This window comes from Myotis davidii, unplaced genomic scaffold, assembly GCF_000327345.1.
Source record: "Myotis davidii unplaced genomic scaffold, ASM32734v1 scaffold803, whole genome shotgun sequence".
NCBI classification, from domain to species: Eukaryota; Metazoa; Chordata; class Mammalia; order Chiroptera; family Vespertilionidae; genus Myotis; species Myotis davidii.
Genome location: NW_006295567.1, coordinates 1,297,022 through 1,313,146, shown reverse-complemented (window position 1 = coordinate 1,313,146; position 16,125 = coordinate 1,297,022). Strand labels below are relative to the sequence as shown.

The 16,125-nt window shown below is 55.3% G+C and overlaps 2 protein-coding genes across 18 annotated transcripts in view; one reads left to right on the top strand and one right to left on the bottom strand.

Annotated features, from left to right (window-relative positions):
- The window catches only part of TCHP (trichoplein, keratin filament binding), a 25,063-nt gene that overhangs the window by 3,176 nt on the left and 5,762 nt on the right, over positions 1-16,125 (top strand). For 2 of the 3 annotated variants that reach the window (XM_006770323.2, XM_015568179.1), the window contains 10 exons: positions 1,081-1,137; positions 2,207-2,275; positions 2,566-2,739; positions 3,571-3,683; positions 3,844-3,910; positions 4,722-4,894; positions 5,585-5,666; positions 6,662-6,847; positions 7,344-7,487; positions 8,393-9,580. In XM_006770323.2, the coding sequence (XP_006770386.1) occupies positions 1,081-1,137; positions 2,207-2,275; positions 2,566-2,739; positions 3,571-3,683; positions 3,844-3,910; positions 4,722-4,894; positions 5,585-5,666; positions 6,662-6,847; positions 7,344-7,487; positions 8,393-8,425 (1,098 nt within the window). In that variant the 3' untranslated portion in view covers positions 8,426-9,580. Of the gene's footprint in view, positions 1-1,080; positions 1,138-2,206; positions 2,276-2,565; positions 2,740-3,570; positions 3,684-3,843; positions 3,911-4,721; positions 4,895-5,584; positions 5,667-6,661; positions 6,848-7,343; positions 7,488-8,392; positions 9,581-16,125 lie in introns of those variants that run through there. The other variant, XR_001515000.1, reaches the window with a different exon arrangement.
- The window catches only part of GIT2 (G protein-coupled receptor kinase interacting ArfGAP 2), a 53,678-nt gene continuing 49,733 nt past the window's right edge, over positions 12,181-16,125 (bottom strand). For 14 of the 15 annotated variants that reach the window (XM_006770309.2, XM_006770314.2, XM_006770313.2 and 11 more), the window contains one exon: positions 12,181-15,360. In XM_006770309.2, the coding sequence (XP_006770372.1) occupies positions 15,148-15,360 (213 nt within the window). In that variant the 3' untranslated portion in view covers positions 12,181-15,147. The remainder of the gene's footprint in view (positions 15,361-16,125) is intronic. The other variant, XR_001514999.1, reaches the window with a different exon arrangement.

Sequence of the window (16,125 nt, the reverse complement as noted above, 5' to 3'; positions counted from 1 at the left end):
GCGCGCGAACCCCGTACCTCTGCGCTTCACTTCTGCAGCTTCTCTGGGTCTCAGTGTGCCTTTCCTGCCTTCTAGTTGTAGAGTTTACAGTCAGCCAGGCTTCCTGTTGTTCTGGATGATGTCCGTATTGTTTCTCTGAGGTATTAATCAATTGTTGTGAGCGGCATTAATTTCCCGGTGTTTATCTCTGCCGCCATCTTAGTTTTTCCTCCATTACACGTTTTCTTATTGCAGGTACAGGATTCTGTCCTGCACAGTGTCCTGTGACCTCCATGCCACCCTGTTATTGCACCTCAGCCTCTTTATCCAGGTCGCCGTGGCCCACGTGGCTGACTGGTGGCTCCATCTCACCCAGCATGCACGCCTATCAGCGCGAGAAGATGAAGGAGGAGCAGAAGAGGCAGCTGGCGGCCAGGCGGGAGAGGCTCCAGCGGCTGCTGCTGGAGGAGCAGGACCTGCTGGCCAGAGAACTGCAGGAGCTGAGGCTGAGCATGACCTTGAGGGAAAAAAGAATTCGGGAGCAGCACAGGACTCTCAAGTCAGCCCGGGAGGAGCAAAGGAAGCTGGTACGTTCTCACGCCCTCGGCAGCATCCCAGCCGTCAGGGCTGCGCCCGCGGTCACCCCTGGCCGCTCCGCACAGACGCGGTGGCCGTAACTTCAGCGCCAGCAGGAAAGCGCTGCCTCTCGGTGGGTGTTTTGCATGAGTCGTCTCTGTTCTCCGTGGCCCTTGAAATCATCCCGTCTTAGCTCTTTTTCTTTATTCCAGTTCTGTGGCCCCACGAGGCCTGGGACTGGGGTGTTTTCTCTTCAACGTAGCTGAGTGGCAGGTGAGCCGGGCCGGGTTTTAGCTGCTGTGTCATGGGAAGCAGACCTGCAGCGTCTAGGACCCACACGTGCCGTCCGGCCTGGCGCCCTCCGTCACTGCCGCCTGGTTCGGCTTGGGGTCCGGCTCCCGGACCCATGGGTGCCAGGCGGGGGCTCTGAGGGCAGTGCAGTGACAGCTGGCTCCCAGGGTGGGTTATCCGAAACGTGTGTGGATCTGCAAAGCCACCCCAGGCTCCCTCTGGTTTCCTTGGCAGGTTGCTGAGCAGCTTTTGTATGAACACTGGAAGAAGAACGACCCCACACTTCGAGAGGTGAGAACCGGGCACCCTAAGGGGGCGCCATCGCGTGTCCCGGCTGGTTTTAGATTGCGTCTTGCGCTGGGTGGAGGCAGGAGGGAGCACTCCAGCCCTGAGAGGAGCACCAGCAGATCTGGTTCCTTGGTGATTTACCCACTGTCATTGCCCATCTGGTGTGATGTCCACCTGTGCAGCGAGAGGCGGTCCCCACTCCTCCTGGGGGAGCCAGTGGGCAGCTCGTTACAGTGCAGGGTGCAGGGTGTGGGCATCAGGGCAGTGCCCCCATCAGTGGAGCTCAGACAGGCGTCCCAGCGGAGCTGCAGGTGGAGGTGTTAGAAGGACACGGGTGCTAACTTGCGGGTGCAGAGATGAAGAGAGGACCTTCTGGATTGAGGCACCTGCTTCATGGGTCCTCCAAAGCCATTTGCTCCGAAAAGCTTATTCAGAACATTTAGTTGCAAATGTCCATATTTGTAAGTTGAGAAAGAAAATTTAAATTTTTATGAACAATTTCGCACATAACGCTTTTGGACAGAGTACTGTATGCAATTCATTTTCTGATCCAAAAGACCCTTTAAACACGACTCTCTCACTAACCACGCAGACGTGTTCTCTGCTGGAGCTGGCCACGTGCATCCACAGCTGTCCTTCCTTTCTTCCTTTCTCCCTCCCTTCCTTCCTTCCTTCCTTCCTTCCTTCCTTCCTTCCTTCCTTCCTTCCTTCTTTCTTTTGTTTAAATATATTTTTATTGGTTTTGAGAGGAAGGGAGAGATAGAAACATCAATGATGAGAGAGAATCATTGATTGGCTGCCTCCTGCACTGGGGATCGAGGCCCTGACCAGGAATCAAACCGTGACCTCCTGGTTCACAGGTCGATGCTCAACCACTGAGGCACGCCGGCCGGGCTGGTTTTCCAGTTGACCTGCTTTAGGGTCATCCTGTGCTCCCTCCCCAGACACCTGGGCCACGCTTGTGTCCTCACAAAGGAAGTCACGGTCACGTTTCAGTGCAGGCCCTGCGCTCCCAGGGAACGTCTGCTGGGTGACCCCGAGAGGAAATTAATCATCTCTTTCTTATCCTCAGATGGAGTCGGACCTTCACAAGAAGCACGTGATAAGCTCTTGGGAAACACAGAAAGAAGAAAAAAAGCAGGTGTGGGCTAGGACTCGGGAAACGCCCCACGGGCGATAGTGGAGACTCCCCGTGTCTCGGTATTTGTGGAGCCCTCCCGCGGTGCCCGCACTGCCCGCGTGCTCCCAGCCTCGTCTCTCGGAAGTGGGAGTCAGTCCACAGTTCCCGTGAGCACGAGCGCGGGGTCACTCAGCGGCGAGTGGCCGCTCAGGTGGGGCACGTGGGGGGAGGACCCCGGCCTGCGGCCAGCTGCACGCTGGCAGGGGCTGCGTATTACGGAAACTGATCTCGATTCACTTGGCCCCACGTAGCAAGACGCTGTGGAGGAGGAAGAGAACAAACGGTATGAAAATGAATATGAGACGGCCCGCAGGGAAGCGCTGGGACGGATGAAGGCGGAAGAGGAGAGGAGGCAGTTGGAGGATAAACGCCAGGCGGCGGCGCTGCTGCAGCAGATGGAGGAGCTGAAGGTGCAGGAGGTGGAGGTGAGGGCACGGCCGCGCCCGCGGGGCCTCCTCAGTGCTTGTTACAATGGGCATGTCATGGCTGCTGTGAAGACAGCCTCCTAGGGAGGCGCTTCTCGGAAATGCAGCAACGCGGCTGGCGTCTGCGGTGTCCCTGCTCCTGTGTCGTGCTGTGTGCCTCATCCTAGAGTGTCAGCCGTGTGGAGATGGCACCTTCCTCTCTGCCTGAGAGTCTTCGTAGAACTCGGTGTCCCAGCACTCAGTGAACCTGACTTACTAGTAGTCTGACGTTCTAGCACATGGCTCCTCCTGGCCAGCAGCCTTTGGACTCAAGGCACAAACTGTGAGGGTCTTTGGTCTGAAGGCTATTTTGAGAAAGATGTGCAGGTTCCCTGAGGGGGTGGGACCTTCCTACTCAGAGGAGGGAAGCCCCCGTCCCAGGCCTGAATGAAGGGAGAACTAGATCTTGGCGCTCACGACTTATTCTGGGTGCCAGGCTGGGCTGGGTGCTAGAGATACCGCCGTGAGCAAGCCTCACAGACCTGGCCCTCACGGCGGGGGCGTGTGAGGTGGAGGGGCAGATGGTGAGCCGCAGTGAGGCGTGGGCAGTACAGGGTCCCGGGGAGCACAGCAGAGGCTCCTTGTCCACAGGGTTGGCAATGGCTCTTGTAAGAAATGGCTCATCTGAGTTGGGTGAATGAGTGAGCTAAGCTGCAGCAAGGGGCTCGGGCGGGAGGGGCGTGGTCGCCAGGCGGCAGGCCAGCCTGTTGCCTAGTCTGCTGGGAACGGAGAGGAGGAGTGAAGGGAGCCGAGTCTCCTGACCTCCTGGGGTTGCTGTCATTGTAACCACAGGCCACCAAACTGAAGAAGGAGCGGGAGAACCTGCTGAGGCAGCGGTGGGAGCTGGAGCGGCTGGCAGAAGAGAGGGAGCAGATGGCAGCCCTCCGGCAGAAGGCGGAGCTGGGGTGCGTGGAGGGGCTCCGCCCTCAGAGCCCCTCCCCCCCCCCCTCTCTCTCGGTGTCCCTGAAACAGGAAGGGTGCACCCTGTAGTGAGTAGCTGTCTAACTTCTGTCTAATTCTTGGTAAGACATTGATGAAGGGAACCACTATTTTGTTCCTTTTTAGACGCTTTTTGAGACATCAGTATAACGTGCAACTCAACAGACGCGCACAGCAGATCCAGGAGGAGCTGGTGAGTGGAGAGACTGCTGGCGTCCTCTCACCTCTGAGAGCCATGTTTCCATTGCTCAGTGAGAAGTGAGACGCAGAGTGAGACCCCGGCCCGGCCCTCCCCCGCGGGCTCTGCTGGCACGTGCCCTGTGGGCAGTTTACCCGCCAGCACACGTGGGGGGGTGTGGTTTCTGAAAAACCACCTGAAGCCGTGCTCCTCGCCTGTTTACCTGAGGGTAACGCTCCCACTTCGGGATCCGTCTGCCTAGGTTGAGCTTGTTCTGTTTCCCAGCTGCTCGGTGTCCTGTCTCCCTGCGAGGGCGTGTGCTCCCATCCTGCCTGCGTGTCCTCCTCCTCCCTGGCAGGGCCCTCTGGGGCAGTGCCCTCCGGCTTCCCCCCGAGGCGCCTTTCCCGGCTCCAGGCCCCCGGATTCCTCACACCCTTCCGCCGTGCCATGTACCTAACAGCTGGCCCTACCCGGGTGTTGGCGTTGTTTACGGCTTTCCCCTCTTAGGTGACGGCGGCAGCGAACTTCTGTGCGTAAACCTCGGCATGTGTGCGTCTGGAGTCTGTGTTCTTAGAAGTGGGATTGCTGTCAAACTGTCCGCAAGGCTGAGCTAGCAGATGTGTCTGAGGGCAGGGACCTGCGGGTGGCGGCAGAGGGCTCGCCCTTGAGGCAGAGAACAGCTCCTGGGCCTCCGCGGTGTCCTTTCAACCACCCCAACCTCTTCCGCGTCCACGTGGAGAGCATCTGGCAGCGTCACGAGCGTCTGCACAGGAGAGGGGCTCGGCCAGCGCCCTCAGTCCTTCCTCCCTCCCCCTCCTCCCCCCAGGAGGCGGACAGGCGCATCCTGCAGGCCCTCCTGGAGGAGGAGGTGGAGGCCCAGCGGGAGCACTCGGCGCGGCGGGCGCAGGCCCGGGCGGACGTGGTGTGGATGCAGCAGGCTCTGGAGCAGCAGCTGCAGCGGGAGCGGGAGCAGGAGGCGGAGCTGCAGATGCTGCTGAGGTGAGGCAGCTGTGGGCGCGCCCGCCTCTCTGTCCTGGGGTCCCAGCAGGTCTCCCCGGGGGTCTGTTCCTGAAACGCCCGTCCCGGGTCCTGCCTGTCCGTCACTCATGAGGAGTGGCTTTGTGAGGACCTGGCTGTGAGGGTGCTTCCCTTCGGTCACGATGGAGATCCTTAGGGTTAAAGTAAGGGCCGGCTCATCTGAAGTCTTAGCATCTGAAAGGAAATGGTCCTCATGCTGGAGATGGTGCTGCTGGGGCTGTACACGTGGGCCTGGGTCCTCACAGTGAGCCCAGCAGATTGAAACAACAGCAGGCAGCATTCCTTGAGCACGTGTGTGCAGATGCCCGCCCAGTGCAGATCTGCGGGCCCTGCAGACGCGAGGAAGTCCCTCATTGGCGCCGGCCCCAGGGCGAGCCGGCTGGGACCCCAGGAGCGCGGCCACAGCTCGGCACCGGCCGCTTCACTCGCCTCAGTGTTGAAGTGGCCCAGGTGCAAGTCATCAGCGTGCCTTTTAGAAAGAGGTGGAGCATTAAAAAAGGTCCCTTCAAGGTCTTGCTGGTAGGGACACTCCGTGAGGAGAGGTTTACTGGAGGCTGGCCCACAGCCGTGCCGCCCGGGGCCTCGGAGCCCTGCTGGTCCGTCCGCCATCGGTGGGGGTGAGGAGCCGCTGCCATGGTCCTGTTTCCCCAGGGAGGAAGCCAAGGAGATGTGGGAAAAGAGAGAGGCCGAGTGGACCCGCGAGAGGAGCGCACGGGACAGGCTGATGGCCGAGGTAATCCCGCTGGGAGGGCGTGGCTGGCGGTGCCGGGCCGGTGTGGGGTTAGGGACTGAGCCTGCCAGATATTTTGGGGACAGAGTCCTCTCTGGCCATTAAAGAACGTAATATATCTTGTTAGAAACACCCAGACCCCTGCCGTCTACACCGCCACTGTTCCTGCTCCTTCCACACTCCGTCTCGACACAGCATGTTTACCTACACGTCTCTTATGCTGTGTGATCTGATTTCAAGCATCCTTACATGCTGTTACATCTTCTTTGTAAATACCATTTTTCAATTTTAATTGTTTTTTTAACGTATTTTTTTATTGGTTTCAGATAGGAAGGAAGAGGGAGGGAAGGAGAGAGAGATAGAAACATCAATGATGAGAGAGAATCATTGATTGGCTGCCTCCTGCACACCCCGTATTGGGGATCAAGCCCGCAACCCAGGCATGTGCCCTTGACCAGAATCGAACCCGGACCCTTCAGTCTGCAGGTTGATGCTCTATCCATTGAGCCAAATCGGCCAGGGCTGTAAATATCATTTTGGCTGCATAGTATATCATCACGTGGGTATACCATAGTTTGTTTTTCCATTCCCCTTGGTGAGTTTCCATTCTCTGTCTAATTTTGAGCCATTATAGGAAACACTGCAGTAAACATCTTCGTGTGTGAAGCTTGTCCGTACCTAGCAGTGTTTTTTGTGGGTGCGTAATCAAAAGTGGACTAGAGAATGTGTTTTATTTGCCAGCATTTAAATAATGTGTATAGACACACGGCAGCTGAAAGGAAATCTTTGGGGAAAGTCTTCATTTCCCTGTGCTGAGTTACCTTACAGTGGTTGAAAGGGGGAACGTGGGTCGGTTCTCTCATCTGGGCTTGCCTTCGTCTGGCGAGTTTAGGTCAGGCTGGGTCTCGGCGCAGGTGCAGCCAGCTGCCCACAGCTTGCAGAACAGGGGTCTGCTAAGAGGCAACCCAAAACCTCCCTTTCCTTTCTGCGGAGGCCAGGTCCTGACAGGGAGACAACAACAAATACAAGAAAAGATTGAACAAAACCGACGGGCGCAAGAGGAATCCCTAAGACACAGGGAGCAACTTATTCAGAACCTGGAGGAGGCAAGAGAGGCAGCTCGTCGAGAGAAAGAGGAGAGTGAGGAACTGAAATCCGCCAGGAAACAGGAGCTGGAAGCCCAGGTGGGCCCCTCACGGCGGGAGCAGCCTCAGCGAGGGGATGAGCGCTGCGGCCACAGGGCCTGGGTGCCCTGCATGGTGGACCCTGCCTGGTGGTGGCACAGGATTCGGGCCCTCGGCTGATTCCCGCCGCCTGGCACTCCCATAAGAAGCCCACAGTCATGTATCTCCTGCTGACTGTGAAGCGGGTCTGTCATTACTGCCCCGTCTCATTCCTGTCCCATCTGCAAACACGTCGCTCACTGGGCCACAAGCCTCCATTCAGTTCAGTACCGAATAGGTAACAAAATCTCCCAAAGACGTGGCCGCGTCCAGAGCTTCCTACCAGGCGCGCACTGCCACGCACGACGCTTCTGCACCACATGCCCCGCCCGCTGTGGGCACGTCCCTCCCTCTCACCTGCTGACTCCAGCGGGGGTAGGTCCACAGCTGCCCTGCTGATCGGAGGCAGGGTCTGCCCCGCGGGCCTGGTCTCCGGTGACTTACTCTGTGTGTCCAGGTGGCAGAGTGCCAGCGGCAGGCCTGGGAAGCGGACCAGCAGGAGGCGGAGGAGGAGGAGGAGGCGAGGCAGGCGGAGCAGCTCACCAGTGCCCTGCTGCAGCAGGAGGCCAAGATGATGGCCAAGCAGGGATACCGGCCCAAGGTAGGGAGCCTGCGGGGACGGGCCACCACTGCCAACCCCTCGGCCTGGCCCCTGCTCTCCAGCCTGTGCACACGCTGTGCGCGGCTCTGCTCCCAGCAGCTGGGAGACCCTTGCTCTCCTCTTGTGTGCTTCCTTTTCGCTACAGTAGGTCACCTTGACGGGGTCTGTTTCTCAATGGGGTCTGTTTCGGTCGTTGGTGGGGCCTCAGCCAGCCCTGGAGGTGATTTTGCTTTGGCTCCTGTCGCTGCAGCCCAAGGAGGGAGGTCCCGACTGCTAAGCTGTGTCCTGGAACCCTGTTTGGGGACAAATAGCAATCTTGGGAGAGTGTTGGCCACAGCTGGTGAGAGGAGAAGGCCATGGTTCTGGGCCCTAACTACGCAGACGTCAGAACCCCGCCCCCTCGTCGGTTCTCCCCTCCTCACCCCCCCTTTCCCTGCCACTGCAGGACGTCAGTGACCCCTGCTCTGAGGGAGCTCGCTGAGGCCAGCAGGCCGTCACTGCTGCCCCTCCTTTATCAGGGACCCAGGCGCTCTGAGTGCTGCAAGGCAGGCCGGCTCCTTGGAAGCCGATATGAAACCATCAGCAGCTACTGCACCTGCTCCAGAATGTTAATGTCCTGACCGGCTGGGCTCTTGAGGTGCAGGGGACAGCGTTTTAAACTTGGTGACCATGGCCAGTGAGAGTCTCAGGGTCAGGGTGTCACAGAGCACAGCTGAAAATGTACTCAGGGCTGGTACTTTAAAACGAGCCAGCAAGCGCCTCATCTGTGGCCTGGGGTCAGTGCTGCTTTGGCTGTGAGTGACAATAGCTGTTTACACTGTGCTTCTAGCTTTTACTTAAAATGGGTGAATTCCCATTGCTTCAGAGAACGCTGATCTAATTCCAGGTTTTCTTTCTGCTTTCAGCCTTACGGGCATCCCAGAATTGCTTGGAACTGACTTCCTTACCACTGGAAGCACAGAGCTGAGGTGCGAAGGCCTTTGATGTGCAGCAGCAGACGGTGTGACAACGTCCTGTTCTAGCGTTGGGGTCACTGGCAATAGCTCAGCGAGCCTGTGCAGGTGCAGGTTAAGTGATCAGGGGCTGGACAGACTAACACCGGCAGGAGGCCTCCCTCCTTTCCGATTAAGAAAGGGGCTGGGATCACACTGACCGCGCTGTCACGGCCTGTGCCGTTCATGAGGAACGTAAGGCAGAGTTCCAAGTTGTGTCCACCGCAGGATCCAGGTTCTGCTGTCTCGCCCTTAATTGTCAGCCTCTGATGACGTCCCCAGCCAGAGATCTGCGGGAAGGCTCAATGTTTAAATTACAGTTGAAATGTGTTCTATTGAAGACAAGCGTGTGGGGTATTAGTGTAGTGGTCCCAGAAGGGTCCCGTCTGGTTTTCTGAAGAGAAGAACTGTGAACCCTGAAACCGTCTGGTGTGGTCCAGGGGTGCCTTCTGGAACGGGGACAAGAAAAGAGTCTTCGGGAAGCATTTTGGTGGAATTTCCAATGCGCGCTGTGTGTGGTGGGAGGGGAGTGATCTGTGTCACTGAGCCTCAAGGTCGCTTGCATGGCTCGCCTTGTGATGTGACACTGTGGACCTTTGGTGTCTCAGGAAGGTCTCGGGCACGTACAGCCTCCTGGGGGTTATGTGCCAGAGGAAAGGGAGGCATTGGCCTGAGGAAATGAGATCAGACTCAACCACAGACTTCTCTACCCGTGCCATCAGTGTGACATAGTTCTAGATTAATCTCCACAGATAGCTGCAAGAAGTTCCTGGCAGCACATTTTTATGACTTGCATTTTTTTCGTGTCTTTCGGTCAAGTTTCAGTTTTCATTATATTGTGTTCAAGAACCCCTATCAGTAAATTATAGCTAATGACTGTCCCACGTTATTAAAACCAGAGTTTATTTAAAAATCCTGAGTGGGAGGGCTGCATTGTGCTACAAGAACAAATGAAGCTGCAAACGGCATCCTTCATCTGTTTCTCGTTTTGTCTTGAGTTTCTTTGGATATGATCCCCTGACACCACTTTCCACGCAGGCTCATGTATTCCCATCTCAGATGTCCCTTCATGTGAAATAAAGTTGGTTTGACGGCATCGCTTCCAGGCTCTTACTGTTGCTTTATTAATTGCTGCAAAGTGGTTGTGTAGAACGATAGATTTTTACTTATTTCATCTAACTCTGCAGGTTTGGACAGAATATTCTCTAGGACTGTTCACTTATTCTAGGTTATGCTCATTTTTCTGGTAAATTGGTATTGCCTCCCCTCTCATTTCCATCGGAGCCTCTTCTCCACAGGGAAATAGCAGTTGTATTGTCTGAGCTCTAGTACAGGACTGATAGGGGTAGTCCTGTGTTCGATTCCAGTTAAGGGCGCATGCCCGGATTGCGGGCTAGATCCCCAGTAGGGGGCGTGCAAGAGGCAGCCAATGATTCTCTCATCATTGATGTTTCTATCTCTCCCTCTTCCTCTCTGAAATCAATAAAAATTTATTAAAAAATATGTTTCCAAATTTAGAGCTTCCTTTATCTGATATATATTTTGTGTATGCGTATTGATTTTGTTCTTAAGCACCTTTTTCTACTTATTGTGGACATAGTATTTTATGGATATAATGAGTATTTTTTCAGGATCTGGGTTTTTAGGTATTTTTCATAAAACTTAAAGCGTTATATAGTCTCTGTTTCTATGTGGAAACATTTAGGGGAGAGGACGCTGTGGGGACTCCCTATGTGTGAGGTCACCCCTGCCAGGTGGCACTGCCACACCTGCCGCTGCCCTAGTTCCTGAGGAACAGCTTCTGGCTTGCCAGTGACACAGGCCTTGCTCCTCTGGGTTGACGACACAAATGGGTTTCTTTGGGCGCTTCTGCAGAGGGACTTTGGCCTTTGCCGGCGTCTGACACACCTCATGGGGCCTGGCGTCTGGCTCGGTGGCTGGCTGGTCGAGGTGGGGACCACTCACTCTTCTAGCCTGGTGTCTGGGCCACAGGGACGGGCTCCTGGAGAGCCTTGCACGCCAGCCTGCTGGGCAGCGGGTCATCCTCAGATGGTCACTGAACTGTCCCTGCGGTGAGGTCACCCCCACACAGCCCCATGGATGGGAAAGCGCTGCTCAAGGTGCTTGGGAGCCAGAGGACAGTCTGTCCAGTTGGTCCAGCCGTGGGCAAACTACGGCCCGCGGGCCCGTTTGAAATGAATAAAACTATTGAAAAAAAAGACCGCACCCTTTTATGTAATGATGTTTACTTTGAATTTATATTAGTTCACACAAACACTCCATCCATGCTTTTGTTCCGGCCCTCTGGTCCAGTTTAAGAACCCATTGTGGCCCTCGAGTCAAAAAGTTTGCCCACCCCTGAGTTAGTCACTCAACAAATGCTGTAGGGGTTCCAGTGCCCAGGGCTCAAGGATGGCACAGCCTCCACTCCAGGGCCACAAGCAGACTGTGCCCCATGTATCCAGTGAAGCCGTGTTCACGTCACCCGCTGCCCTTTGGACCTAGAGACGCCTCCCTCCCCACGGGGCCACATTCTCCGAGCCTCCTCGTCACAGACTCCGCTGGGTCGTGAAGCCCACAGGGGCCATCGGGGCCAATCAAGACGACTCAGTAACACACATGCTCCCCGCTTCCCCCTGGGACGGCACCTGGACTGTCAGTTTCCTCAGCAGCACTGATGCCCACAGGGTTGTGGTGAGGACTAAAGGAGCTAATCCTCATCAAGAACCCAGCACAGTGCCTGGCGCAGAGGAAGTAGTTGATACATGTTGTCATTAGTATTGTAAAAACCTATTTAAAAGCAGAAACGCAGAGCTGCCGGTGGGGAGGGCCCTGAGAAGGGTGGACAGCAGCGCTTCTGAGCTGCCAGGACCCACAGCAGCAGCCCCGGCCCTCCCCACAGCTGCTGGGTCCGAGATGCTGGAGGGTTTTAACGAGCCCTGCCCTCGGAGGTGCTTCTGGGTGGGTGCTGATGGCCTGACCAGCTGGCTCGGGACCTCAGACAAGCTGGATCACTGAGGACTCCATCTTCCCTGCACATCTCGCTCAGAAAGGTCCCGCCGCATCCCTTCCATCTGGGAGAAGAGCCCAAGTCGCCTCTCCAGAGGACGACTGCTGGGGACGGAGGGTGGCCCCGATGAACCCGGTGTGACTATTCAGTCCCCCAGGTGAGCCTGCACAGGGGACCTTGCTCTGAAAGAGACCGATGGCCTTAGAGTCCCTGTGGTTGGCAAGCTGCGGCTCGCGAGCCACATGTGGCTCTTTGGCCCCTTGAGTGTGGCTCTTCCTAAGCCTTAGGAGTACCCTAATTAAGTTATTAACAATGTACCTACCTATATAGTTTAAAATATTTGGCTCTCAAAAGAAATTTCAATCGTTGTACTGTTGATACTGGGCTCTGTTGACTAATGAGTTTGCTGACCACTGGCCTTAGACTAAACGAGCCCCATGACCAGCTCACCTGGGAAGAGGAGGTGAGGGCGCCTGTGCGCAGCCACTCTCACTGAATTTAAGTCAAACTTAGGGAGAGAGCCCATTGTGAGAAGGTGCCTGGAACTGATGCCCCGGTGCAGAGGATGAAAAGGGCCTCAGCCCTGTAAGCTGAGCGCCGGGCGAAGCGTCTTCAGTGCTGTCTCATCAGAGGGGGTGAGGGAGTATCTGAAGCATCAACTAATTGACGGGAGACATACAATTACCACAGAGACAGATAGAGAGCCTGTTTATTGCGTAACTAGCAGGCACAAATTCCAAAACAATTTTACAACGCTTAAAGGGTTGTACAATAATTACAGGAATAGAATGTACAATACAAATGAAAAGTAAGTGCAGAAGAAGGGGTGACATGGATAAAACATTTCCATAAAAGGCATTTCAGTATTCCTATGCAGCATTTTTCTTTCGTAAAAACAAGGGCGACCTTCAACCAGGACGAGAAGGAAAATGCTATGTCTGGGAGCGCGCAACTGCTGTGGGGACCACCAGGCTGCCTTGCTCCTGGCTCCCAGCCTAGAGGCCCAAGGCCCCGGACAGCTCCCGAGTGTGCATTTGCCCGACTGCTCTTTGGCAAATAAGAACCATTTGCATTGAGGCAGAGGTGCCTTCAGTTCCCGGAGCTGGGGGTGGAGCTGCCTCAGCAAGTGCCTGTTGTGTAAAGGGCACCTCTGACCTACCGGCTCTGGGGGAGGGGGTTGAGAACAGGGAAAACATGACATTAGGACACAGACATTAGTGCAAGGCTGTGGGACCCATGTGCAAAAAGTGGTGAGCGGCGTGCAGACACGGGGCGGTCTGCCCCAGGACAGAGAGCCTGCGACAAGGGCCTCGCTGAGGCTGAGGTTGAGGAATGGGCGGTCGGAGAAGGAAGCTGGCGGCCCTCCTAGCACCGTGTGTCTTGCCACCTGGAACTCCTTCCTGGAGTTCGGGCGCTGTGGTCGACAGCAAACCCTGCGGTGTTCTTACAACCAAAAACGCTGGGCTCCGCGTTCCGGGACTTACTCTGGGGCAGAAGCAACGCTCTTCATTGCAGGTCCTCGTGTCCGAGGAAAGACATCGCTGCGCCCATCACAGACAACTCATTATTCAGAAACCTGTCCTCCGGGGGCCACGGCCACCAGCTCAAGAGCGTGCTGGGCCTTTCCTGAGGACCCAATGCGCCCAGTAGGAGGGCGGGTGTTGGCAGGAAAGAGGGACACTGAGTGTACAGCATGCAGAGGTGGCTTCCCGACGGGGCTGGAGCTGCAGGTAGGAGCATCCCTCAGCATCGACGGCACTTAGGGTGTGCGCATCAGCAAGTGGACGAGTCTTCTGGAGATTGGACCCTTTCCCCAAGCTACTCAGTGACGTGAAGCCGGCAGGAGCGTCCACACAGTGACTCAGTCAAGCAAACACCCTCAAGGTGCTCCTTTCGTGACAGTTTACGGTCAAGCTATGAAGGTGATTGTGAATCAAACAGTTCTGACAGTGCAGGCTTGTTCAGCATGTATTTAGGCAACTTTGATAATTGTGACTTCTTCACACGTGTGAAGGAGCACTACGGGACAGAATATATGGGTAAAGCAAGGAAAGGGTGGCCACATACGGGCACGGCTCAGAGGCTAACCCAGGTGGGACTAGGGAAGCCCGACTCGCACCAGTTCGCAGGCCCCAGGGCAGAGGCTGTGCGCGGCGGCCTCGAGACCACAGCTCACCCACATGTGCTGGGAAAATGTCTGCAGTAGTCGTCAGCATTTATAAACAGAGAGATGGCACAAAAACATCCAGATTCCTGGAGTCTCTTGAGAAATAAATGCTCTGGCAACCCTGCATCCACTTTTCCACCTGGCAGCCCAAGTGGAGCTGGGGGCTGCTGTGCCACTGGGTGTGCCCTGGCCCCCCTGATGCCCCTGCCCCGCTCCGCACCTGGCTCACCCCATCCTCTTCCTCACCACGGCCTGGCCTCTGGTCTAGGCCAGGTCTGAGGCCCCACACAAAGCGGCGGCAGTCAGCAGGTACAGGAATGTGCTCTCCAGCTGCTGAGGAAACACCTCAGTGTGTCCCAGAGCTCACACTTGTGCTCTTCCATAGCTTTGGGGCATCTGCTAGTCAGCCAAACACTCTCTAAGGAATTCTTGAAAGCTGATGTCCAATTTTTAAAAACCAGCACGATAGTGAAAAAGAAATAAACCCAGATGACTGTATACATCTTACCTCACAAGAAGTCCTTAAAGGGGACGAGCTACGTGAAGCAGGTCGCGAGAAGGCTTTACGTGGTCAAAGGAGTGACCGAGTTTCAGGTGAGAGAGGTGCCATACAAGGTCCGGGCGCAGAGGGTTTCTCTTCCCGTGTTCACGGTACTGACGGGAGGGGGTGCAGAGGAGCTATGGCCTGGGCGCTGCTCCTCCCGCTGTCCCAGGAAGGGAAGTCTGGTTTCCTGTGATAAGGCAGAGCAGTAGACCACGTGTGGTAACACAGCGGTGCCCCTACCAGGACGTGGCCACGTGACACACGACGTGGAGGATGGGTGCTTATCTGATGCCACGGAGACTTCAGGATGATAGTAAAATAGAGAAGATCAAGATAGAGAAATTAAAGAACACCTCATGATAGCACAGTGAAAAGAAATGGAGCAATTCATTGTCTCCTTCCAAGAGAGATCGTTATACTATTTTTAGAAAGTGGCAAAGTCCTCCTCATACATGCTTGGAGATACTCCAAACTTAAGAGATATTTGCAACAGGTTAGAAAATTCACTTATTGCACAGTGCTTGGTAGGGAACAGATAATGTTGAATTTTTTTTTTTTTTTTACCCAACTCTCTCAAGAAAATGTTTTACTAAAACATCTCACTTAGAGTTTTAACCATAGGCAAGGAGTTTTAAGGGCTGGATAAATGGTAACGAACTTGCAACAATGAAGCTATGCTTTTGGATGTCCATGATCATGAGCTCAACAGTCACTGACAGCACAACAGAACATCAGAAAAACTGGCAAACAGTCACAAAGTAAGGCAAGTGGGTTAAATTAATAATTGAAAATTTGTTAGAAAACATGCAAAAATAATACTGAGTCTTTTTCAAAAAAGTTTTAAGCTTTCATTACATGTTTGTTTCTGGTAAAAATCGGGAGTTCCACATCTACATTTGTAACGGGGCTGTGAAAAGCCCAGGAAACAGAGGGGCCAGCTCCGCTGCTCAGTTGTTGTTCTCTTTGGTGGTGATGGTGACCAGCTGTTTGGCGGCCTTGGCGATGTCGTACGCACACTGGATGACCTGCTGTGTGACCAGCTGGATGTCCGTGGGCGGGCTGCAGTCCCCGGGAAGGGTCTTCTTGCATTCTGTCTGCAGTCGGTAGGCACTGGATGTCAGTAAGCAAAGGGAAGTCTTCACCATGTCAGACTTGGGTTTCTAAACAGAAAACACACCCGTTGGCCATGAAGTGCAGGGAGGACATCCGAGAGGGGGAACAAACATTCTTCTGAAAACAACTTCAGCTGCTCCCCAGTGAGAGCAGTTTTGTCAGGCACCTTTCAACGGGGTCTCAGAGCGCTGCAAGCTTTGCCACCCCTGGTGGCTGTGAGATGCCCAAGTGCTCTAACTCAAAGGTCAAAGTGCGTGCAGTATCATTTTAGTAGGATGTGCTGTTCTGAGGTATTATTATTCCACTTGGGTGAAATATTCCAGATTTTATTTTAATTTTACTAGAGGCCCGGTGCACAAAAATCTGTGCACTCGGGGGGGAGGGGGAAAGGGGGGGTCCCTCAGCCCAGCCTGTGCCCTCTCGCAGTCTGGGACCCCTCGGGAGATAACGACCTGCTGGCTTAGGCCTGCTCCCGGGTGGCAGAGGGCAGGCCCAATCCCTACGTGCAGCCCCTGGTCGGGCTCAGAGCAGGGCCGATTGGGGAGTTGGGGCGCTGCTCCCTGTCATGCACAGAGCAGGGTGATCGGGAGGTTGTGATGCCACCCCCTGTCACTCACAGAGCAGGGCCCATCAGGGGGGTTGGGGTTCTGTACCCTGTCATGCACAGAGAAGGGCCAATCAGGGGTTTGGGGCGTTGCCTTCTATCACCCACAGAGCAGGGTCGATCAGGGGGTTGGGGCGCCACCACTCTCACACTCAGGGCAGGGCCGATGGGGAGGTTATGGCTCTACCCTGTCACCCACAGCGCACGG